We start from the raw sequence: 26,963 nt of genomic DNA on the forward strand, positions 1-26,963 counted from the left end.
GTAGCTCCAGGGGAGTTGAGAAAAGTTTGAGAGTTTGTTGTCAAATGCTAAACTCAGTCAGATATCCTCCCACGTTTACTTTTCTGCTTTGTAGATCAGTGTTTCATTGAGTAGTGTGCAGCATAAGCCTTCAGTTCATTATTGCTGACGAGAATCTTTAGTTGTGTATAGGATTTCTCTGGTTCAGTCTAATAGATGACCTTCAGTGGCTTCAGGCATTTAATTCATCCGTGTTTCTATGCCAGCTCTGGAAACCATCAGTTTCATGGTACCTTTTCTCTTGGAGAGCACAGCCATGCAAGAATTTCTCTCTCAGATTACAATAAAACATTACTATCTGTAAATTTTCCTTCTCATTCTTATTTTGTATTCTGCCTCAAAACTTCTCCAGAGTCATGAAATGAATACATTTTATTTTTTATAATTCATGTTGCAGATAATCTATCTGTAGATAATCTTGAGTCTGTCTTGATTATTGTTCTAGTCTGTGCAATAAAAGACAAGACAGAATATGAGTTTGTAGTAGTATACAGGCAATCATAGATATGAAATGACAGTATAGGCAAACTGTTAGTGTTGGCTTTTTGAAGAGAAGGCCTGAGTACTACCAGAACATGCATCATCTTAAGTGTGAGAAAAATCTCATTCTGGTTTTACATTTATCTCCTAAACTTTGACTCTGCAGAGACTTTTGAATGCCTTAAAATACACGATTCCATGAATTCTTCAGTTAACTCTTTAGGGTTAAGGAAATGCTTTTATGTTTATTCGTGAAGTCCATTATGATTCATTGCTTTAGGCATAACCAGTGTTTTCCATATATTCATCCTTATTCCCAATGTGCAGGTCAAAATAGTCACCATTAACTTGACTACTTTTTTGTCTAAGACGTATACTTCTCGTCTTCCCAGTCTAAACATTTAATGGTAAGCATTCTCCAAGTCCAAGTGAGCTAGGTATCTTTCATGAGGAATTCTGATATTCTAATGTTAAGCATTAAAAGATATCACTGCTCTCATAAGCTTATAGATGTGGCAGCTATGTACTGTAAATATTGACATACATTTAAAATTCGTGTGTTGAGTAAAAATCTGTAAGCTGGTTATCTTCTCAAATTGAAGCATGACTTTAGAATACTTTGGTTGAAAGAGTAAAATTCAACAGAGGTGTAGAGAAAGAGGCAAATGAAAGAAATGTGGACTAATAAAAATACAGAATCCTAGAATTTTTAGAGCTGAAAGTATTCTCAGCAGTCATCAGATAAGTCTTGGGATAACCGAGGAGGTAGGATTTAGAAGAGAGAGCACTCTTGTTCTCTATGTCCCCAAAAGAGTAGAATGAGAACCTAAGGATGGATAGGTTTGGGGTTCATTGTGAAAAAAAAACCTTCTAGGGGCCGGCCCAGTAGTGTGGTTAGGTTTGCATGCTCTGCTTTGGCAGCCCGAGGTTCACAGGTTTGGATCCTGGGTGCGGACCTACACACTACTCATCAGGCCATGCTGTGGCGGCATCCTACATACAAAATAGAGGGAGGTTAGCACAGATGTTAGCTGAGGGACAATCTTCCTCAAGCAAAAAGAGGAAGATTGGCAATAGATGTTAGCTCAGGGCCACTCTGCCTCACCAAAAAAAAAAAAGAAGAAAAACCTTCAAATGGTCCGAGCTATTCAAAAATGGGAGTAGACATCCCTAGAGAGACATTCAGATTGGAGGCTGAGCCTGGGATATGTAATTGGACCCAGTGACTTTTGTGGGACCTTCCAATCCTGGAATTCTTATCAAAACCAATGCTTTTTTCTTTTCTTTATCTTTTTTAAACTGTGGTATATTCAGTAAAGTGCATAAATCTTAAGTGTACGAGTCAATGAATTTTCACATATATATGCACCTGTGACTATTTCCAGCACTTCAGTCAGTACCCTGTCTCCCCTACCGTAGATAACCACTATTCTGATTTCTCTCACCAAAGAGTAGTTTTACCTGTACTCAAATGTCACATAAATGGATTTACAGAACATTTGCTCTGATGGATCTGGCTTCTTTTGCTCATCTTTAAGTCTGTGAGATTCATCCATATTACATATTGCAGTAGTTCAATCTGTGTAGTATTCTAATGATTTCATTGTAGGAATATATCATATTGTATCCATGTCACTGTTGATGGACTCATGGGTTGGTTCCTCATTGAGGTTGTTATTATTAATGGTGCTATAACCATTCTTATACATGTCTTTTAGTGGACATCTGCACTCATTTCTCTAGGATATATTACTAGGAATGGAGTTGGCTGGTTCATAGGATAGGTCTAGTTTAGCAAAAGTGATTGTGCACATTTAAATTCCCGCTAGCAACATATAAGAATTTCAGTTTCTCCTCATCCTTACCAACACTGTGTTTTGTCAGTCTTTTTTATTTTAGCCATTCTGGTGAATATGTTGTAGTATTTCTTTTTCTATGGTTATTGATCATTTGGATAGTCTCCCTTATGAAGTGCTTGTTTTATTTTTAGCCCTTTTTAAAAAAATTGGGTCTATCTTTTTTTTTTATTGAGTTAATGATAGGTTACAATCTTGTGAAATTTCAGTTGTACATTAATGTTTGTCATTCGTGTTGTAGGTGCACCACTTCACCCTTTGTGCCCACCCCCCACCCCACCTTTCCCCTGGTAGCCACTAAACTGTTCTCTTAGTCCACATTTTTTAATTCTTCATATGAGTGGAGTCATACACAGATTATCCTTCTCTAGCTGGCTTATTTCACTTAACGTAATTCCCTCAAGGTCCATCCATGTTATTGCAAATGGAATGATTTTGTTCTGTTTTGCAGCTGAGTAGTATTCCATTGTATATATGTACCACATTGGGTCATTTATCTTCATCCTACTGATTTGTAGGAGTTTTTTATATAATCTGAATGTGAGTCTTAAGGGGATATATGTATTATGAGTATAAGTTCCCACTCTACAGCTGACTTTTTCATTCTTTTAACATGGTTTTTGAAGAACAGTGTTTTTATTTTGTTTGTTTTGGTTTTTTTTTTTTATTGAGTTAATGATAGGTTACAATCTTGTGAAATTTCAGTTGTACATTAATGTTTGTCAGTCGTGTTGTAGGTGCACCACTTCACCCTTTGTGCCCACCCCCCACCCCACCTTTCCCCTGGTATCCACTAAACTGTTCTTAGTCCATAATTTTAAATTCCTCATATGAGTAGAGTCATACACAGATTATCCTTCTCTTGCTGGCTTATTTCACTTAACGTAATTCCCTCAAGGTCCATCCATGTTATTGCAAATGGAATGATTTTGTTCTGTTTTACAGCTGAGTAGTATTCCATTGTATATATGTACCACATCTTCTTTATCCATTCGTCTGTTGATGGGCACTTAGGTTGCTTCCATGTCTTGGCTATTGTAAATAATGCTGCAATGAACATTGGGGTGCATAGGACTTTTGGGATTGCTGACTTCAAGCTCTTTGGATAAATACCCAGTAGTGGGATGACTGGATCGTATGGTAGTTCTATTTTTAATTTTTTGAGGAATCTCGATACCATTTTCCATAGTGGCTGCACCAGTTTGCATTCCCACCAGCAGTGTATGAGGGTTCCTTTTTCTCCGCAACCTCTCCAACATTTGTTGCTATTAGTTTTAGATATTTTTGTCATTCTAACTGGTGTAAGGGGATATCTTAGTGTAGTTTTGATTTGCATTTCCCTGATGATCAGCGATGATCAGCATCTTTTCTTGTGCCTATTGGCCATCAGTATATCTTCTTTGGAGAAATGTCTGTTCATGTCTCCAGCCCACTTTTTGATTGGGTTGTTTGATGTTTTGTTGTTGAGTTGTGAGAGTTCTTTATATATTATGGATATTAAGCCTTTGTCAGATATATGACTTGCAAATGTTTTTTCCCAGTTAGTGGGTTGTTTTTTTGTTTCAATCCTGTTTTCATTTGCCTTGAAGAAGCTCTTTAGTCTGATGAAGTCCCATTTGTTTATTCTTTCTATTGTTTCCCTTCTCTGAGAAGGCATGGTGTCAGAAAAGATCATTTTAACACTGATGTCAAAGAGTGTAGTGCCTACGTTTTCTTCCAGAAGCCTTATGGTTTCAGGTCTCACCTTTAGGTCTTTGATCCATTTTGAGTTTATTTTGGTGAATGGTGAAAAAGAATGGTCAATTTTCATTCTTTTACATGAAGAACAGTGTTTTTAATTTTAGTGAACTCCATTTTACCATTTTTCACTTTTGTAGTTGGTGCTTTTTGTTTCCTCTTCAATAATTCTTTGCCCAGCCCAAGGTCATGAAGACATTTAGACTAATAATTCTTAAATTGCAATGCTAAATTAGATAATGGTAAACTTTCATTGGTTCATACACCAAGAGAAGAAGTAAATGGATAGAATTGTACTATTTTCTCCCATGATTTAATTCTTAAACTTTCAGCATTAACTGTGAATAAGTAGATAATCATGATAATACTAAATCTGAAATTTACTAACTATAAAGGTGTCAAGATAGGCTTGGTTATTGCTATGGTAACAAAACCACTGCAAAATCTCAATGGCTTGGGGAGAGGGGAGTGGGAGGCTGTGCTATTTTTGGTCACTTAGGCAGCCAGGCTGCTCTAAATTCCGTTGTAATATATACTTTCATGATCACTGTGATGGGGGAGGAGAATATGGAAAATTGCTTATGGACTCTTAAACTTTCTACCCAGAAGTATCAATATGCCACTGTGAGTTGACCCCGTGAGTTCCATGGGCTTTGCCTAATTTCAGAGGCCATGAGGAAATGTAATGTTACTATGTTTCTGAAACAGGTGAACTGAAAATATTTGTGAATAGCCATAATGACTGTCACAGTCAACTTGGACAAGTTATTTAACTTCTCTGTGGATCAGTTTGTTTACTCTAAAATAGAAACTAGTGATAGTATCCACCTCATGGTAGTTGTGAGGATTAAATGAGATAATAGAATAGTGCCTGGTACTTAGTAAACACTCAATAAATGTTTGCAACTATTACTGCTCTCATTACAGTTTTTAGGCTCTTACTATGTGATGAACACCATACTACCTGCTTTACATGGATTAGTTCTTGAAACAACTCCTATAGTAGGTACTATTACTATTACTGTCCTCATTTACAGATGAGAAAACCTGAGTTCAGAGATATTAACTAACTTGCCAAGTTCCACAAATGAAAAATAAAAGATGGGAGGCTGGCCCCAAAGCCTAGTGGTTAAGTTTGGCGCACTCTGCTTTGGCACCCCGGGTTCGGATCCCAGGTGCAGACCTATACCACTTGTTGGTGGCCATGCTGTGGTGGCAACCCACATGCAAACTAGAGGAAGATTGGCACAGATGTCAGCTCAGGGTGACTCTTCCTCAGCAAAAAAAAAAAAAAAAAATTAAAGGTGGGGGGCCAGCCCCGTGACCGAGTGGTTAAGTCTCACGCTCCGCTGCAGTGGCCCAGGGTTTCACTGGTTCGGATCCTGGGCGTGGACATGGCACCACTCATCAGGCCATGCTGAGGAGGTGTCCCATGTGCCACAACTAGAAGGACCCACAACTAAAATATGCAACTATGTACTGGGGGGATTGGGGGAGAAAAAAGCAGAAAGATAAAAAAGAAGAAGATTGGCAACAGTTGTTAGCTCAGGTGCCAATCTTTAAAAAAAAATAAAAATTAAAAAAAATAAAAGATGGGGTTTGAACCCAGGCAGTCTGATTTCAGAGCCTTCAGTATTAACCATGATTCCCTCCCAGATAACAAATAATTGCTAACAGAAGAATTCAGAAATGCATACTGTGCTTAGATAACTCTGTTTATATGTGTACATATATGTTCATAGTTAGGATTTTATATTGAATTTTTAATATATTCTTATTTTCTGCTAGTTTGTAAAATTGTTTCTAGTTCATATCTTTGAGTTAAATGTACTATTTCATAGTGTTCTGTCATAGTCTGACGCCTAAATAAATTTAGAATTGATTTTGTCTTTCATTAACAGATGAAGAAACTTGGGCCAGAGTGGTTTAGTGATCCCAGAAGACACAGCTAGTTGGTGGCATAGCCTGAACTCAGAATTGGACTTCTTGACTTCAGTTCAGAGCTCTACCTATTGCCTCCCTGTAGTTTACATAACATGTAATCCTTTATTAAAAATTTGAGGTGCTTTGGTTTCTTCCCCCTCACATTTTGAGTGAATTTGTTGTAGAAAATTGTAATTGTACTTTTTTCCTGATAGCTAACATTGGTACATTTTGCCTTTAAATTATCAATTTTTTCTTTTAAATATTCTAATGTTACTGAACACTCAGGGCCAAATTAGATACTTGGAAAGAATCTGTAATAAGAATAAATGCCTCTAGAGAAGATGCTTCTGTGGAAAAACATTGTAATGATGAGCCTTTTCATCTAAGGTAGATTTGGACTCAACTTTCTAAAGGGAAAGAGATGACAGTGGAATTAGAGAAGGATCAAGTATATTACATTTGAGGCATATCTCAAGATATATTAGCAAGAAATAAATGACATTTATAAAAAGCTTGTTACTTTTTCTACCAGTGACATAAGAATGAACATTTATCAACCTCAGATATATTGTAATTTTGAGAATTAACCTTTTAAGGAAATGCCAAGCCATATTAAACTCATGGTCATGGTCTGTTTTCCGGTAATTAATTGGGATTTTTGTATGATAATTGCAGTGTATTGTCATGTAATTTTATCCGTAAAGTTAACAGGATATAAATTTAGTTAACCATATATTTCTAGCCAGTAATAGGAATTTCTCATTCTATTGCTCTATAGTAGAGAGGGAATAAAGTCACTACTTCTTTTTCTCTTAGTATCAAATTTGTCAGTTTTCTGTCAGAAAGGTGAACCTAATGTGTGCTATGTGGTATTGCACTCACAGGGAAATATATTGTTTTGGGAGTACATGATACTTTCTCCTGGTCTCCTGTAATTTCAAACATTTGCTTTTGTGTTAAAATAAACACTATTTTATAAAATTGAATGCAGAATTTAAATTAATTTTTTAATATAAAGTACAATGTTTATAAACTGTGCCCTCATTCTCTTCCTGCTATACGTGTTTACTCTTCTCTGCCCTGTAGGGCTAATTGATTTGAGTGACAGAGAGAGAGAGAATGAATATAGCACTAGAAATCCTCTCTCAAGCTTCTTTTAGCAATAAGCTAGAAACTCCTATAATGATGTACCTTCTGGAGAGGGAAGTGGGGAGAGTCTGGTCAAAAGGAATTTTAGCTCTATGTGTGGTCAAAATTTTTAAAAAGAAAGTGTATTTGAGTATTGCATGTGAAATTAAAATTTAAGTTTAAAAAGTCTGTGATTCTTGATGGTACTTTCTTCTTTCTTTAGAGTAACGTGAACGTTGGCAAGTTAAAACAAAGATTGGAAAGTAATTACTCATAATTCCACCATTCTAACGTAATTACTTTGAGCATTTTGGTATGTTTCCTTCCAATCTTTTTTCTTAGGTATTTGTTCTTGTAATATAATTATAACCTGTATAATACACTTTCTCATAAATATCTCATTGAAAACTTTGTAACATAATTAGCAAAAATAGCTTTCACATTCTTTTGTTGTGTGCAGAATACATAAAATATTTATTTGATCCTCAATATCTTTATGAGTTATACTCTATTTTACATATGAGGGTGTTGAAAGCAGATAATCACGTAAAGCCTGTACTCGGTACTATAGTGGATTTCTGTTCTCAATAGAATTCTTGCTAACACAAGCAAGTGGGTCATTTAATGTAGAAAAAAGGACAAAACAAATCATTCTGCAAATTCTTATTCCCTGGGAGCTAGTCCTCCCTTACTGGACTAAATGAGCCTTTGCATAGCATACAAATTTTGTCAGATTCTAATAAATACACTAAACACCAAGAATCTTGAGGTGATTAGTCTGGTTACTCTTCAGAGTTACAGCTAATGTGGTTTCAAACTTGTGTTTGTTTCACCTAGAAACAAAATTGGTAGCTTATAAACCAGGAAGATAACATCTAACTACTTGGTTGAATTGCCTTGGTAGGGTGAGAGCCTGAGGCTCTGTGTATGAAGCGTGAGGCTTTATCATATTGTGTAGGCCATTTAAAGGAGAAATGTTCCTTGGAAACTGATCTTCTAGAGCTTTAATGTCGTCAAATTTTAATTCTGTGGCCACTTGGTTTATTTTCTGAAGTCCTGAGCCTTGTCAGGTTTAGTATTCACAAGCAAAACATAGCAAAATAATTCTAAGTTTTGTTTTCTCTCTTTCACTTTAAACTGTTCTTCTGTTAAGCACATTGCAATTGTACCTATTCATTTTGTGAGGAAAACTGTGAATTTCATTTTACTGTTCAAAGTAGTGAAAACCATTAACCCTTTGCCTCCCTGCAATTAAAGGGGTTTTTTTTTGTCTTCAACTTTTGGCCGAAGAAAAATTCCCTACTACCCTAAGCTCTCTATTTTTCTTTTAGGAATTCTTCCTAGGAAGAGAATTTAATTTGTAAGTCAGTTGATTAAAATGAAAAACACTTTGATGGAATCTGTTTCCGTTTATTGCTATAGTTACTATTTTCTTTTAAACTATAGTTTTTATAAATGATCTCCAATTTTCCCTCTCAAAACGTGTCGTCTTTTACTTTTAGTATTGATTGGCTTTGAAAGATTAAAAGGTTGGGGAGGTATTGACTATAACAGAAAGGAACATTCTTTCCATGTCTTCTTTGCAGTGTTGTTTCACAGCTGCAGGTTGGAGCTGCAGAAAGCAGTGTAAAATATAACACCATAGAAAAAGCAGTGCCTTGAACCAATAAGGACCCTTGCCCTAAAACTGTTTACTAATAAGTTTTTGTTTGGGTCAAGATGCTAAGGACCTTTGTTGCTTCTGCTTTCTCATATATTGCTTTCCTCGGACACCAGGCTTGAATCACTTTGTTTTAGAGCTAGAAGGGAATCCTTTCTATCTCCTTGATATGAGTCTAGATTCCAAACATGTAAGTACCCTGAGCTAAGCGTTCTTTCTCAGGTGTTTACTCAGCTGGTATTTTCTGTTTCCTTCAGATCTCACATGTGTCTGTGAATTTATTATGATAGTTAGTGGTCCTCTTAGCTGGTCACCCCATCTATTCAGTTCATCTGTTTTTGTCCCTGTTTTTCTCATCTATGTAAATGAGTAAATAAATATCTTTATACACATCAGCTTCTACAACCTTTACAATTTTTCTGTTGTTTGCCCATCTGTCCCCCACTGGATTATGAACTGTAAAAGGACAAAACTTTCCTATTAATCTTATTTACCTCTGTTTCTTTGATGCCTAACACAGTGACATACAATAAACTGTGAAAAGCATTGTTTTTCAGCTATTTTTAAAACTCATTTCTCCTCTTGATAAACATAAAATTCCTCTATTCTGATAAACTCTTCATGAGAATCACCAGAAGTGAGTGAAAGAAATATGCGTATGTATCTTCACCAAACAATAACGTTAACTTTCTATACTTTGTATAATTAGTTGCTTCTGTTTTCCAAATATAAATTATAACGTTGAATATCATTGACAATACCTTTTCATATATGGCCTCCTAGAGGGAGTGTGCCTATCCTGGCTTTCCCCTCCCCCACCTAGCCACACCCCCATCTAATACACACCCACCTTTTTACTGTTTCACAGTACCCCTGTGTCCCAGGAAATTGTTTGGGAAGATTCTCTACACAAAGGAAGTACTGCAAAGTTTTATTGGATTACATTAACTCTTAGTTCCAGCACTGGTCCAGAAGTTGTCTTACTTGGGCACTTATCTCCTTGTTTACTAATAATAAAAGCAGTGTTTAGATAGCTTGTGTAGGAAGGGCAACTTGGGACCAACAGTCACCATGAAAAAGCCAAATAAGTGGATTGTGACCTCAAAAAGCAACACCCTGCTTGTAAAATGACAAATTTTGCTTTGGCAGAGGAAAGTGTTTTTTATTCTCCCTGCGTTATCACTGTGCTTTATGCCTGATACAAAACACTGTTTCTAGATGTTTGGGGTTCTTTTTTTGTCACAACACATTTTGTGTCCTAATGGTAACAGTTCTCCATCAAGTTTCCATTGAAGGGAGGAAATGCATGTACAGTGATCAAACTGTCTAGAAAGAAATCCAAACTCTGCCCAGTTTCTTTTGATGATCTAGTACGTCCGCATGTTTTAGAAAATATCTGACTCAAAAGTTTGCAAAACTTTACTTCAAAAAATCATAAACAAAGATGGAAGATTTATGTTTGTTTCTAACTCTGGCTTCTTCTTTCCACTTCTCTTTGTTGTTTGAGAACAGTGTCTCTAGACCAAAGAGAATAACAGACTATAAAATTCTGTAAAGCACAGCTACACACCACTTGACACCAAGCACAATCTTGGTCACAGAGTAAAGGTGCTCCATAAATGTTTGTTGTTGAAATATAAACTCTACATGCATTTGCATGAAATGGAGCCTGGATTATTTCTTTTGTGGCCCAAAAAACACTATGTTTAACTTCAAAAAATATGCAAATACTATATTGTCAGTACAGTCCACCCTTTATCACTAAACAGGTTGTGAGACTACAGTTAAAATATGTGCAGGCCACAGTTTATAGATTCTATTCCTAAGTTTTTTTCTGTTATTTTGAACTTAGAAATTGGCTCTACCTTCAGGATATAACAACAATCTGACCACTCCTCACCACCTCTACTACTACCACTGTGATCCAAGCCACCATCATGTTTCAAATGGATTACTGCAGTAGCTTCCAAAGTGATCTCCTTACTACCACCCTTGACCCTCTCTGCCCTTCATTCTGTTCTCAAAACAGCAGCCAGAGTGATCCTATAAAAATGTTACATCCTGTGCCTCATCTACTCAAAACCTTCTAGTGGCTTCTCATCTCAGAGTAAAAGCCAAGTCCTTCCTATGACTTACAAAGCCTCGTATGGTCTGCTCCCCTAATTGGCTCTTAGACTTCATCTACTATTTTTGCCCCTAGTTCAGTCCAGCCACATTTGCCGCCTCCTTCAGTCACACCAAGTATACTCCTCTGCACTAACTGTTCCCCCAGCCTGGACTACTCTATCCTCACATGTATACATAGCTCTCTCCTTCAGGTCTTTCCCCAAAGGTTACCTCAATGAAGCCTTTACTGGCCTCTATTTAAAATTCCAGACACTCTTTTCCCTTTAACTCTTCCTGGCCTCTTTCTTTACTCTGTTTTGCTTTTTTTCTTAGTACTTATCACTATGTAACATTATTCATTTTACTTATTTTCTCTTGGTTTTTGTCTGTCTGTCCCAGTACACTGTGAGCTCTATAGAGCAGAGATTTTTGTCTGTTTGATCACTGCTATATCCCCAGTACAGAGAAAGTGCCTAGAATGTTAGATATTCAATAAATATTTGTTGAATGAGTGAATCAGTCTATTATTTAGTTCTTAGACTAGCCTACCAACATTTTAAAAAATCAATAAGTCATAGTTACAGGAGCCTGGGCTCTAGATTCTAGGAATAGAGAGCCATATTTTCTGCCCACCTCACCCAACCCCCAGCCAAATACACACCTCCTTATGCCCTTCTCTTGAAGCAGTGCTAAGCCTTATATTTATACACTAATTATCTCCCACATCCCACCCCCACTCCCCCAAAAAGGTAAGTACTTAATTCCAAATTACGTGTCCTTATTTTTCTGCCTCTCATCTCCCATGTCAAACCCTACAGTGAAAGAGTTATTAACTGAATTTCACTTAACCCCAGTTAACTGCGTGGTAAGATTAGCCAGTGTTCTTATTCCCTCTGTAAAACATATTGATTAATGCCCACAGCCTACTGAATGCTCTTAGCTAAATGTCCACAGCCAGTAGACTACTGTCTAGTAAGCCTTTGTACTTTCATTTGCTCCAGCCAAATTGTATGCACATCAAGATCAGTTCTATTTATTCCTAAATTTGTTTATATCAGGTCTATCTTATAATAAATTGTATAATTATATTAAATTTATGTGTGGTAATTTTTTTAATTAATAAACTATTTTTCAGAGCAGTTTTAAGTTCACAACAAAATCAAGTGGAGAATAAAGAGAGTTCCCATGTATTTCCTGTCCCCACACACAGACAACCTCCCCCACTATCACCATCCCCCACCACAGTGGTACATTCCTTAGAATCAACAAGCCTACAGTGACACATAAGCATCACCCAAAGCCATAGTTTATGTGAGGGTTCACTCTTGGTGTTGTACCTTCTATGGGATTTGACAAATGTATGACATGTATCCACCATTCTAGTATCATACAGAATAGTTTTATTGCCCCCAAAATCCTCTGTCTTCTCCTGGTTCACCCCTCCCTCCCCCTAAACCCTGGCAACCCCTCATCTTTTTACTGTCTCCATAAGCTTTACCTTATCCAGGATGTCATATGGTTGGAATCATACAGTATGTAGCCTTTGCAAATTGGCTTCTTTTACTTAGTAATACTCATTTGCTTCCTCCATGTCTTTTCATGGCTTGATATCTCATTTCTTTTTGGCACTGCATAATATTTCATTATCTGGATGTGCCACAGTTTGTTTATCCACTCACCTATTGAAGGACATCTTGGTTGCATCCAGATTTTGACAGTATGAGTAAAGCTGCCTTAAACATCTATGTGCAGTGGCCAGCCCGGTGGCGCAGTGGTTAAGTGTGCACATTCCACTTCAGCGGCCCAGGGTTTGCGGGTTCAGATCCTGGGTGCAGACATAGCACTGCTTGGCAAGCCGTGCTGGTAGGTGTCCCACATATAAAGTGGAGGAAGATGGGCATGGATGTTAGCTCAGGGCCAGCCTTCCTTAGCAAAAAGAGGAGGATTGGCAGCAGATGTTAGCTCAGGGCTAATCCTCCTCAAAAAAAAGAAAAAAAATCTGTGCAGGTTTTTGTGTGGACATAAGTTTTCAGGTCCTTTGGGTAAATACCAAGGAATACAATTGGTGGTTAGAGTATGAGTAATTTTGTAAGAAACTACCAAATGGTCTTCCATAGTGGTTATACCATTTTGCATTCATCCCCACCAACAATGAATGAGTTCCTGTTGTTCTACATCCACACCAGCATTTGGTGTAGTTGGTATTTTGGATTTTAACCATTCTAATAGCTGTGTAGTGGTATCTCATTATTGTTTTAATTTTCAATTCCCTAATAACATATGACATTGGATATCTTTTCGTATGCTTACTTGCCAGCTATATATCTTCTTTAGTGAGGAGTCTATTCAGGTCTTTTGCCCATTTTTTAAATTGAGTTGTTCATTTTCTTATTGTTGAGTTTTAAGAGTTCTTTGTATATTTTGGGTAACAGTTTTTTACTAGATGTGTCTTCTGCATATACTTCCTCCAAATCTGTAGCTTGTATTCTCATTCTCTTGACATTGTCTTTTGCAGAGCAAAAGTTTTTTTGTTTTAATCAAGTCCAACTTGTCAATTCTTTCTTTCATGGATCGTGCCTTTCGTGTTATATCTAAAAAGTCATTGCCATACTCAAGTAGTCTAGATTTTCTCCCATGTTATCGTCTAGGAATTTTATAGTTTTGCATTTCACATTTATGTCTATGATCCATTTTGAGTTAATTTTTGTGAAGGGTGTAAGGTCTGTGTGTAGATTCTTTCTTCCTTTTCTTTTTTTTTTGCGTGTAGATATCTATTTGTTCCAGCACAATTTGTTGAAAAGACTATCTTTGCTTCATTGTATTGCCTTTGCTCCTTTGTCGAAGATCAGTTGGCTATATTTATATGGTTTATTTCTGGGCTCTCTATTCTGTTCCATTGAGCTATTTGTCTTTTCTTTCACCAATACTACACTGTCTTGATTATTGTAGCTTAATAGGAAATCTTAAAGTTAGACAACGTCAGTCCTCCAACTTTGTTCTTCTACTTAATATGGAGTTGGGTACTCTGGGTCTTTGCCTCTCTATATAAACGTTAGAATCAGTTTATTGATATCCACAAAGTAACTTGCTGGGATTTTTATTGTGATTAATTTGAATGTATAGATCAAGCTGGGAAGAACTGACATCTTGACAATATTGAGTCTTCCTGTCCATGAACATGGAATATTTCTCTATTTATTTAGTTCCTCTTTGATATCTTCTGTCCGAGTTTTGTAGTTTTCCTCATATAGGTCTTGTAAATATTTTGTTAGATTTATATCTAAGTATTTCGTTTTGGGGAGTGTTAATATAAATGATAATGTGTTTTTAATTTCAAATTTCACTTGTTCATTACTGGTATATAGGGAAGCAGTTGGCTTTTAGATGTTAACCTTGCGTCTTGCAACCTTGATATATTTGCTTACTAGTTCCAGGAGGTTTTTTTTTTTTTTTTTTTTTTGAGGAAGATTAGCCCTGAGCTAACTACTGCCAATCCTCCTCTTTTTGCCGAGGAAGACCGGCCCTGAGCTAACATCCATGCCCATCTTCCTCTGCTTTATACATGGGACGCCTGCCACAGCATGGCTTTTGCCAAGCGGTGCCATGTCCGCAGCCAGGATCCGAACCAGCGAACCCCGGGCCGCCGAGAAGCGGAAAGTGCGAACTTACCTGCTGTGCCACTGGGCCGGCCCCCAAGTCCCAGGAGTTTTTTTTGTCAGTTCTTTTGGATTTTCTACATAGACAATCATGTCATCTGTGAACAAAGACTTTTATTTCTTTCTTCCCAATCTGTATACCTTTTCTTTCCTTTTCTTATTGTATTAGCTAGGACTTCCACTGCTGTGTTGAAAAGCAGTGGTGAGAAGGGACGTCTTCGCCTTATTCCTGATCTTAGAGGGGAAGCTTTGAGTTTCTCACCATGAAGTATGATGTTAGCTGTAGGTTTTCTGTAGATGTTCTTTATCTAGCTGAAGTTTTCTACTCGTAGTTTGCTGAGAGTTTTTTATCATGAATGGGTGTTGGATTTTGTCAAAAGCTTTTTTTTGCATCTATGGATATGATCACATGATTCTTCTTCTTTATCCTGTTGATGTGATGGATTACATTAATTAATTTTTGAATCTTGAACCAGCCTTGCATACCTAGGATAAATCTCACTTGGTCAAGGTGTATAATTCTCTTTATACATTGGTGAATTCAATTTGCTAATATTTTGTTAAGGATTTTTGCGTCTGTGTTCATGAGACGTACTGGTCTGTAGTTTTCTTTTTTTGTTATGTCTTTGTCTGGTTTTGGTATAAGGGTAATGCTTGCCTTGTAGAATGAATTAGGAAGTATTCCTTTTGCTTCTGTCCTCTAAAAGAGATTGCAGAGGGTTGGTATAATTTCTTCCTTAAAAGTTTGGTAGAATTCACCAGTGAACCCATCTGGGCCTGGTGCTTTCTGTTTTGGAAGGTTATTACTGATTCAATATCTTTAATAGATATAGGCCTAATCAGATTGTCTATTTTTGTATGAGTTTTAGCAGTTTCTGTCTTTCAAAGAATTGGTCCACTTCATCTTGGTTATCAAATTTGTAGGTGTAGAGTTGATAATATTCCTTTATTATCCTTTTAATGTCTGTGAGATTGATAGTGGTGTCTCCTCTTTCACTTCGGATATTAGTAATCTGTGTCTTTTCTCTTTTATTCTTGGTTAGCATAGCTAGATGCTTATTGATTTTATTGATCTTTTCAAAGAACAAGCTTTCAGTTTTGTTATTTTCTCTATTGATTTCCTGTTTTCAATTTCATTGATTTCTGCTTTGATTTTTATTATTTCTTATTTTCTGCTTACTTTGGATTTAATTTCCTCTTCTTTTTCTATTTTCCTAAAGTAGAAGCCTAGATTGTTGATTTTAGATTTTTCTTCTTTTCTAATATATGCATTCAGTGCCATAAATTTACCTCTAAGCACTGCTTTCACTACATCCCACAAAATTTCATAAGTTGTGTTTTGGTTTTAGCTCAAAATATTCTTTTAATTTCTCTTGATTTCTTCTTTAATTCACTTGTTACTTAAAAGTGTGTTATTGTTTAATCTCCAAATATCTTGGAATTTTCCAGCCTTCTATCTGTTACCAGTTTCTAGTTTAACTTCATTGAGGTCTGAAAGCAGACGTTGTATGATTTCTATTCTTTGAAATTTGTTAAGGTATGTTTTATGGCCCAGAATTTGGTCTATCTTAGTGAATGTTCCATGTGAGCTGGAGAAGAATGTGTAGTCTGCTGTTGCTGGCTGAAGTAGTCCTGCATATGTCAATTATATCTAGTTGATTGATGGTGCTGTTGAGTTCAACTATGTCCTTACTGATTTTCTACCCTCTGGATCTGTCCATTTCTGATAGAGGGGTGTTAAAGTCTCCAGCTAATAGTGGATTCATCTATTTCTCCTTGCACTTCTATCAGTTTTTGCCTCCATATTTTGATACTCTGTAATTAGGCACATACGCATTAAGGGTTGTTACGTCTTCTTGGAGTATTGACCGCTATCACTATGTAATGCCCCTCTTTAGCCCTGATAACTTTCCTTGCTCTGAAGTCTGCCCTGTCTGAAATTAATATAGCTACTTTGGCTTTCTTTTGATTGGTATTAGCATGATTGGTATTCCTTCACTTTTAATCTGTTTGTATCTATATTTAAAGTGGGTTTCTTATAGACAACATACAGTTGAAATTTGTTTTTTGATCCACTATGACCATTTCTGTCTTTTAATTGGACCATTGATGTTTAATGTGATAATTGTTATAATTAGATTAATATCTACCATATTTGTTGCTATTTTCTATTTGTTGCTATTTTCTATTTGTTGCCATTGTTCTTTGTTCCTATTTTTGTCTTCCACACTTTTTCTGCCTTTTGTGGTTTTAATTGATTTATATGATTACACTTTCTCTCCTTTCTTACAATATCAATTATATTTCTTTCCTTTTTTTAGTGGTTGGTTGCTATAGTTTGCAATATACATTTACAGCTAATCCAAGTCCACTTTCAAATAACAGTATACCACTTCATGCATAGTTCAAGGACCTTAAAATAGCAAAATATTCCTAATTCCTTCCGCTCATCCCTTGTATCATTGCTGCCATTCATTTCAATTGTACTTAAACATGTGTGTGTAAAAGCATACATAATTGAATACAGTGTTGCTGTTATTACATTGAACAAACTATTGTCTCTTAGGTCAATTAAGAATAAGAAAAATAAAAGTTTTTGTCTTACTTTCACTTATTCATTCTCCAGTGCTCTTCCTTTCTTTATGTAGATCCAAGTTTCTGACCTATGTCATTCTCCTTCTCTCTGAAGTTTTTTTTAGCACTTCTTGCAAGACAAGTCAATTGGAAACAAATCCCCTCAATTTTTGTTTGAGAAAGACTATTTCTCCCTCCCTTTTGTAGAATAACTTCACAGGGAACAAAAATTTAAGTTGTTTTTTCTCTCAACACTTTAAATATTTCACTCCACTCTCTTCCTGCTTGCATGGTTTCTGAGGAGATGTCAGATATAATTCTTATCTTTGCTCCTCTATGAGTAAGGTATTTTTTTTTGGTCCGGCTTCTTTCAAGATTTTTTCTTGTCTTTGATTTCCTGAAGTTTGAATATAATACTCATAGGTGTTGTTTTTGGGGGTTTTTTAAAATTATTCCTGTTTAGTGTTCTCTGAGCTTCTTGGATCTGTGGTTTGGTGGCTAACATCAATCTGGAGAAATTCTCAGTGATTATTCCTTCAAATGTTGCTTCTGTTCTTTTCTGTCTCCTTCTAATATTCCCGTTACATGTATGTTACACCCTTTGTAGTTGTCCCACTGTTTTTGGATAATCTGTTCTTTATTTTCCAGGGTTTTTTTCTCTTTACTTTTCAGTTTTAGAAATTTCTCTTGTCATCTCCTCAAGTTCAGAGTCTTTCCTCAGCCATGTCCAGTCTGCTAGTAAACTCATCAAAAGCATTATTCATTTCTGTTACAGTGTTTTTGATCTCCAGCATTTCTTTTTGATTCATTCTTAGAATTTACATCTTTCTGTTTACATTATCCATGTGTTCTTGCAGGTTTCTGCTTTTCCCATTAAAGCCCTTAACATATTAATCATAATTTTTAAAAATTCTGGTCTGATAATTCCAACATTCATGCCATATCTTACTCTGGTTCTGATGATTGTTCAGTCTCTTCAAACCATTTTTTTGTTTTTTAGTGTGCCTTGTAATTTTTTGGGGGGAGGGCGCGGCCATGGGGCGGGGACGGACGGCCGCGGCGCCAGGGGCCGCCTAGCGACGGCGAGCGGCGGCGGGGCAGCGGGGCCTGCGGGCTCGGCCCAGCGACGGGGCGGTCCCGCGGGCGCCCGCGGCAGCGAACGGCATCAGCGTTTTTCGGACCAAAGTCCTCGTTTATCGACTATGGAAGTAGAACAAGAGAAAGTCAACATGAGTAAGGAGCTGAGTGCAGATGCGGCCTCGTACCGCTGCTCCGCGTGTCATGGGGACGAGGACTGGGGGCTCAGCCACCCCCATGCGGGGGCGGGCCAAGTCCCGCAGCTTGTCTGCCGCGCCAGCCCTGGCCAGCACCAAGGAGTTCAGGAGGACCCACTCCCTGCACAGGCCGTGCCCAGTGACCACTTTTGGACCAAAGGCCTGCGTGCTGCAGAACCCCCAGACCATCATGCACATCCAGGACCCTGCTAGCCAGTGGTTGACGTGGAACAAGTCCCCAAAGAGTGTTCTCATCATCAAGAAGATCCGTGACGCCAGCCTGCTCCAGCCCTTCAAGGAGCTCTGCATGTACCTGATGGAGGAGAACAACATGATTGTGTATGTGGAGAAGAAAGTTCTAGAAGACCCTGCGATAGTGAGTGACGACAGCTTTGGGCCAGTGAAGAGGAAGTTCTGCACCTTCAGAGAAGATTATGACGACATTTCCAATCAGATCGACCTCATCATCTGCCTGGGTGGGGACGGGACCCTGCTCTACGCCTCCTCCCTCTTCTCGGGCAGCGTGCCTCGGGTCATGGCTTTTCACCTGGCCTCCCTGGGCTTCCTGACCCCCTTCAACTTTGAGAACTTTCAGTCCCAAGATACTCAGGTGATACAGGGGAATGCAGCTGTTGTTCTTCGGAGCCGGCTGAAGGTCAGGGTCGTGAAGGAGCTTAGAGGGAAGATGGCCATCCCCAACGGGATCAGCGAGAACGGGGTGCTGGCTGCAGACCTGGACACAGAGGTCGGGAAGCAGGTCATGCAGTACCAGGTCTTGAATGAGGTGTTGATCGACTGAGGTCCGTCCTCGTACCTGTCCAACGTGGACGTCTACCTGGACGGGCACCTCATCACCACGGTGCAGGGCGACGGGGTGATTGTCTCCACCCCGACGGGCAGCACGGCGTATGTGGCGACAGCGGGGCCTCCATGATCCACCCCAACGTGCCAGCCATCATGATCACACCTATCTGCCCCCACTCACTGTCATTCCGGCCCATCGTGGTCCCTGCAGGGGTCGAGCTGAAGATCATGCTATCACCGGAAGCTAGAAACACCGCCTGGGTGTCCTTTGATGGACGAAAGAGACAGGAGATCCGCCGCAGAGACAGCATCAGCATCACTACCTCTTGCTACCCCCTGCCCTCCATCAGCGTCCGAGACCCCGTGAGCAACTGGTTTGAGAGCTTGGCTCAGTGTCTGCACTGGAACGTGCGGAAGAAGCAGGCCCACTTCCTGGAGGAGGAGGAGGAGGAGGAGGAAGTCTAGGCTGCGCTCCTCATCAGCACTCGGGACCCTGAGCCTGAAGCTTCCTTCCTGCTCACCCTCCAGGGGAAAAGCCAGCCTGAACACGTGTTGTGAATAATTGTGTGCCCCGCTGGGCATCAGACTCCATGTCACTTCTGTCTGTAGCCAGAGGAAGAGCCTGGAATCTACCTTTTATGACCAGATCAGCTGTTTTCAACATTTTAAATCTGACTATTTTGCATTTCTAGGGAAGCAAAGTGAGCAGCGGCCCAGAGCTCTGAGGTTGGCACCACGTGCACCACGTCGTGGTCAGAGCCCCATCCTGAGGCCGGGATCCTGGGGCAGGGGCCTCGAGCTGGATGGGCTCTCTGTAATCCCTTATCAGGAAACTTTTCCGTAAATTAGTCTATTAAAATTCAGAGGGGAAGAAATAAATAAATAAATAAAGGTGGGCACCTGGGCTAACAACTATTGCCAATCTTTTTTTTTTTTTCTGCTTTATCTCCCCAAACCCCCTCTGTACACAGTTGTATATCTTAGTTGCAGGTCCTACTAGTTGTGGGATGTGGGATGTGGGACGCCGCCTCAACGTGGCCTGACTAGCAGTGCCATGTCTGCACCCAGGATCCGAACCCTGGGCCGCCGCAGCGGAGCGCACGAACTTAACCACTTGGCCACGGAGCCGGCCCCAGTGCTTTGTAATTTTTTGTTAAAAGGGAAACGTGATGTTCTAGGTGAAAGGAACTGTGGTATATAGGCCTTTAGTAATGTAGTGGTAGTGTGTGGGAGGAGAAGCATTCTATAGTCCTATGATTAGGTCTCAGTCTTTTGGTGAGCCTATGCCCCTGGACTGTGGACGTCACCAGTGCTTCTTAGGGTATTTTTCCCCCTTTAGGGGGGACAGGATGGCTGGAGGGGACTGGATTGTGTATTTCCCTTAGCTCCTGTGGAAAGGGAGAGGGAGCTGGAGTTCCTATTTCCCTAGCACTCCTAAAAAGTGTGGTAAGGATATTGGGAATTTGGAACTCCCATACATTGCTAGTGGGAATGTAAAATGGTGCAAATGCTTTGGAAAACAGTTTGGCAGTTCCTCAAAATGTTAAACATGGAGTTAGTATATGACCCAGCAATTCCATTCCCAGGTATATACCCAAGAGAATTGAAAACGTGTCCACTTAAAAACTTGTACACAAATTATTTGTTCATAAGCAGCATTATTCACTATAGCCAAAAAGTAGAAACAACCCAAGTCTTTCAGCTGGTGAATGGGTAAAGCAAAATGTGGTATAGCCATACAATGGAATATTATTCCATAAAAAGGAATGAAATACTGATACATGCTAAGACGTGATGATCCTTGAAAACTTTGTGCTAAGTGAAAGAAACCAGACATAAAAGGCCATATAATATATTATTCCATTTATATGAAATGTTCAGAATAGGTATATCCGTAAAGACAGAAAGCAGATTAATGGTTAGGCAGCACTAGGGGAAGGAGAGAATGGGGAATGACTGCTAATAGGTACTGAGTTTCTTTTGGGAGTGATGAAAATGTTCTAAAATAAATTATGATGTTGGTTGTGCAACCTTGTAAATAAATGAAAGCCACTGAATTGTACACTTTGAAGTGGTGAATTTAATGGTATGTGAATTATATGTTTAAAAGATAAAACAATTTTGGAGGATTTTGATGCAAGTTAGGGATGGGGAGTGTGAAGAGATGAGACTGAGTGGGTGGATTTGGGTGAGTTAGTTTTGAATTGGTTGGAAAAGTTTGATACAGCTGATGTGGCAGTTTGGAAATATCCTTAAGAACATACAGAATGACTGCTGAGGGCATTTAGGGCCAGTTGTGATTGGATACCATAAATTTATAGTAGCACCCTTTATTTTGTGATGTTTCTTCAACACCATCTTGAGCTAAAACTCAGAGTTGGTCTACATCTAGGGTATAGAAGGATAGCAAGGCAAAGGAATTGAGAGTGTTGGCAGAAGAATCTTTGAAATATAGCCATGGAATCTAAGCTGGACAGAGAAGGTAAAATCAAGGGTCAGTGAATAGAGACTTGTGTGATTAAAGGTCAGTTGTAGTAGGAGTAATTGAGAGAACTGAAATGACAGGAGATAGCGGTTGAGGTTTGTATTTGAGGTTGGTATAGCCAAGTGACGTGATTTTTAAAGGAACTGGAAATTTTGTATAAAGGTTGTAGTATGGAAAATGAGAGCAGGATCCCAACTCTCAACTCTGAGGTGTATGATTGGGGAAGGGATGGTGGGGAGGGAATTTGGTGCATCTCAGTGAAAGGACTTACTGAAGTGGGATTAACACATATAAAGTAAAGAAAGGGCACTTGAAAAGAGCCAACCCCAGAAAAAAGAGATACAAATTATGCTTCCAGCACTTTCCAACACATTTGGAATAATGTAGTCTCATTGTTGAGATCATCCCTTTTGTTGGGAAAGGTTACTAGAACAATCATAGTTGAGGAGCATTTCTTAAGCTCTACCTAACTTCATTTGTTCTGGCCCTGTATTGACCAAAGCAATATTCTGATTATGATTTGCTTCCCGTATTACTACAGGGAGAGAATGCGTTGATTTACCAGTAAATATCTAGTGTGCTTAATATAATTCTCATTACAATTTTTATAATCATCATTAAAGTATCTTAAATTGGCACTCTTTTATACATCAGTTTTTTTCAGTGAGAATTTAGTGTTAGAGGGAGTTTTTGGATTTCCAAAGTTATGGTCCGTACCCTGGTTCAAAGTGTAAACCCCAAGGTAATACTGTTTTTTGAGCCCTCCAGGTATAAGCCTTCCCTGGATGAGTCCCTTCTGCAAGGAAACACCTGCATGAAATACCTATTTGTGTAAACTACAGTGGAGAACCAAACTGATACATTGTTTTGCTTTTGTCCATATTTCTCTTCTTTCCCCTTCCAGGGCAGCATTCATTGCATTTCTTAAGCGCTTTGCATAAAATTTCAAAGTTCGGTGTGACCTCTGTACTGGGACATTATCAAGCACAGATGCTGCATGAAGGGCTTTTGGCAGTCAGTGGCTTGGTAGCCATGATTCAGTTTGAATCACCCCTTCATGGACCATATGAAAGCAGATTCTTGCAGTATCCCAGCCATATTCTTGGGAATCATTTTCTTTCCCAACTTATCAGACTGGTTTAGAGGCCTTTGGGTTTCACTGGACTTTTTCCTCATTTCCTTCTTTTATTGATCTTGGACCGTTAACCTTCCACCCACTTTGTTACTCATTTCTTAGGGACCTGACTACTCAATAACATTAGAGAAAATATATCTCAGGCCATATGGGTTGAGTAAAACAAACTTAGGTGGGAAAAAAAGGCAAGAAATGTGTGTTCTCTTCTTTGTTTAAATGATTTGTTTATATATTGTTAAGGTTGTGTTGTTCAGCTGCCTCCTCATATTTCAAAAATGACTTAAGATATCTGGGAAACACTCTAAGAGGGTCATGTTGGCCTAGTGAATTAAAAGACACTTCATTTGTCTCCCCAGATAATGTATTTTCTTTTGAGGTGTGGGAGGGATGCCAAAAGCTTGAAATTCTGTATCTTGAGGTTCTTGAAATGCCATTTACTTCTAGGGAGACTTGCAGAAAGAAGCCAGTTAAATGAGTCCTTTTAAGGTTTGGGCGTATATACCTGGCTATTTGATTGTTTGCGTGTGGTATACAGTTAGGCTGTACAGAATCTAATTGATGACTTTTCTTTTGGTAAAATGAATATTAGTGTAAGGTGATATTATAGCAGCCCAGGCTCCACTCTGGTCTTTGTATCATGGAATTAAAACGTAAGTGAACTTGTGTCAGAATTATTCTAGAAAATATCTAGATAGAATTTTGCAGTATTTGTTAGAGCCCCTTGTAAACCCCCCTATCTTGAAGAAATTGGAAAGGATTAGCAAGCATCCTTGCACATGGAATAAGCTTACTTTGTGGTTGAGTAGGAATTTCCTCTCTCTGCCTTCCATGCTCTATCCACTATGTAATGGGTAATAGAGATACAGAGATGCATTTTTTCACACTAAGCTATTTATGGAAATTGGTCTGCTAAGTAACAAATTTAGGAGTGAAAACAAGAAATAAACCATCAGTGTTATCATTTGGGGAACTAAATTACTCTTTTGAACATTTAGAATATGGTGTCAGTGTCATCTGCGTTTTCTTCGTATTTCCACCTCCGTGGGATGAACCCTAGCTCTGCTTGTGCTGCTGTGCTTTCCTTTTAATTGCTGTTTCACTAGGTCTCCTTAGCAGCAGCGCCTGAAATAACTGCTGAGGGAGCCCCTAAGTGAATTCTTATACTTTGCTTCTCAATTCTCCCAGTTGACTGAGGCACTCTTTTTCTTGAGTGGTTTGCAGTTCCACTTAAGTGACTGATGTTTGGGGTCACTATTGAATGTTTTGTTTGAATATCACTTTCATGATGAATGGAAGGCTGCTGCCTTTAGCCATATGGCGTGAAGCCCTTGGTGGTAAGCTTTCAATAGGAAAAATCTCTCTTTCTAGTGCTATGCTAAATGAATTACTCTCTCTGTCATTCTGTCTGATCCTTTCAGTCTGATAATCTCAAGTCTTGATTTATTTGTTTTCTTCAATTAAGCGGAGCTGTTTCCTCTACCCAGGTGTATGCTATTTCCGCTGTTGGTCATCCTGGTGATGTGGAACATATTTCTGACCTGGAAGTGTGGTTTCTTTAACTCTGAACCACATCGGTTTGCCTTCCATCCTCTACTTCCCTTGCATTATTTCCTTTTGGAGAACTCAGTTTGTCGCCGTTTAATCTAAGGATGATCCATCTGGAACTGAGAACTACTAATGCTGTAATAACAATACCTTTCTTTATATAATAATACTCAGAGCACTTACCATTTTAGCCTGTCTCTGTTTATGAAGTACTTTCAGTTTAATCCTTCACAATAACTCTGCGGGTTAAGTCAGCAGTTTCATCTGTGTCTAAGATGAAATGAAATGATCGTGAAATTGTATCTCAAAGAGGTTAAATAACTTGCTCAGGGTTGCAATGCTTCTGAGTTACTCTGCTTAACGATTTTTACAGGAAATGAAGAATACTTTTGAAGATATTCTGAATGAACAAAAGGAATTTTCCAAACTGTGCCCCAGTTATTAAAATCTAACTGATTTTAGTTGGTCAGTTTGAGAAGACCAAGGTTAATAGCCATTAACCATGGAATTTAAATTGATGTGTCCAAGTCAAGAAAATAAATATTTAGGTCAGTTTCTATTCTGCTGCTGTTGTGTTAAGGAAGCCTGGCTCTTAAATTAGTGGAACTTGAACTAAAAATAATTAAGCCATTAATTATGGTTTAGGTTTTTTTTTTTTTTGCGGAAGATTAGCCCTGAACTAACATCTACTGCCAATCCTTCTCTTTTTTGCTGAGAAAGATTGGCCCTGAGCTAACATCCGTGCCCATCTTCTTCTACTTTATATGTGGGACACCTGCCACAGCATGGATTGACAAATGATGTGTAGGTCTGCACTTGGGATCTGAACCGGTGAACCCTGGGCTGCCGAAGCGGCACGTGTGAACTTCACCTCTGCGCCACCAGGCTGGCCCCCCATTAATTATTTTATTTTATTCTGTCTTCCTTTCAAAGAGATGGAAACCTTGATGACTGGTTCTACCCTGCCTCCCCTTTTTGCAGATGAAGATGGCTCCAAGGAGAGTAATGATCTGGCTACAACTGGGTAAGCAGCTGCTTTGGGACACTGGGCCTTTGCCTCGGCTTCCAGTCAAAGCTTCTGACAATGTATGAGGTGCTAAAGAGGCAGTTTTATATCATAAGAATAGAGGGTACGTTTGTTATGCTTTGCAAAGAGAGTGAGAGCCATTGTCAGCTGCTTCATAAACTACATTCAGCTGTCATTTGCAGTGCTATGGTTCTTGTTAACTAGAACAGCAATATGTAGGATCTAGCCAACATCAGTGATTCCCAGTTAAGAGACTTACACAGTCACCATTAGGGAAATACCTGCCACAGGGCTAGCTCTCAAAATCAAATGCATTTTCTGTTTAAATTGCCACAGATATTAAAATAATTTTTTCCCAAAGATCAGATTTTTTTTTAATTAGATTTTTTAAAATATAGTTCTTTATTCACGATGCCTAGGAGTTCTAGCTGACTTCTGTTCCTCCCCACCTCCCATCTCCTTTGTTTGATTTTTTTTGGACAAATGTATAAAGGAATGCAGAAAAGGACTAATAGCAATAGTCCCTCTTCCTTTGAAAATCTCTGTTCCACTTGAATTTTTATCTTTTCTAGATATTTAGAAGTTATTTGCCAAAGAAGAAGTGTATTCACTAAAGATCAAAATGCTAGCTAATCTCTAAGATGAATTATTTTAATATCTTTAGAGCTCTTTAAAAATAGGCTACACTTTGTAATTCTGTTTCCTGCCCTCACATTCATTTCTTACCTCATTAACATCTGCCTCTATCCTTACTATTCAGATGAAACTGTCCTCCAGGACTTTTCCAAAGGCTGCCTAGTTGCTAAATCCAGTTCATTCAATAAAAATTTTCTGAGTGTCTACTCTGTGCCAGATGCTGTTCTAGGCACTAGATACTAAGCAGTGACCAAAACAGACAAAACTCCTAGCCCCTGTAGAGCTCAGATTCTACTGGGGAAGTCAGGCAATAAACAGGATAAATAATTAAAATACATACTACGTTGATTAGAACCATGGATTAAAAAATAAAGTACAGAAGAAAGATAGGAAGGGTTTGGGGTGCAGTTTTACATAAGATGGCCCAGAAAGGCTTTAATGAGAAAGTGATTTGAATAGACCTGAAGGAAGTACGGTGGCTAGCCTGCAGTTACTGGGGGAGATTATAGTCTAGGAAGAAGGAGAAATAAGTGCAAAAGCAAGGAGGTAGGAGTCTTTCTACCTTTTAGAAATAGCCAGGTGGCCGGTGTGGCTGTAGCAGAATATATCCGGGCAAGGGGTAATCGAGGGCTGCATCAGTGCTTCTCAGACTTCAGTGTGCTTGGGAATGGCCTAGAAAACTTATTAAAATGCAGATTCTGAGTCAGAAAGTCTGAGTTAGGGCCAGAGGTTGTACATTTAATAAGCTCCCAGATGATGCCAGTGCTGCTGGTATAAAGCTCACTTTGAGCAGCAAGGGACTAGGTCTTGTAGGATCTTATAGGTCAGATCTATCTGACCTATATAGTTAAATAGTTGAACTATTACTCTGAGTAAGGTGGGAGAGCATTGGAGG

General features: G+C 38.7%; 1 protein-coding gene and 1 pseudogene across 2 annotated transcripts in view; both read left to right on the plus strand.

The window, feature by feature from the left end:
* HMG20A (high mobility group 20A) overlaps positions 1-26,963 on the plus strand; it is a 76,547-nt gene that overhangs the window by 23,948 nt on the left and 25,636 nt on the right. For both annotated transcript variants that reach the window (XM_014841423.3, XM_070504459.1), the window contains exon 2: positions 25,339-25,429. In XM_014841423.3, coding sequence (XP_014696909.1) covers positions 25,341-25,429 — 89 coding nt within the window. In that variant the 5' untranslated portion in view covers positions 25,339-25,340. The remainder of the gene's footprint in view (positions 1-25,338; positions 25,430-26,963) is intronic.
* Positions 18,083-20,173, plus strand: LOC106831294 (NAD kinase pseudogene; annotated as a pseudogene).

Source organism: Equus asinus, chromosome 2 (assembly GCF_041296235.1).
Source record: "Equus asinus isolate D_3611 breed Donkey chromosome 2, EquAss-T2T_v2, whole genome shotgun sequence".
In the NCBI taxonomy this organism is placed as follows: Eukaryota; Metazoa; Chordata; class Mammalia; order Perissodactyla; family Equidae; genus Equus; species Equus asinus.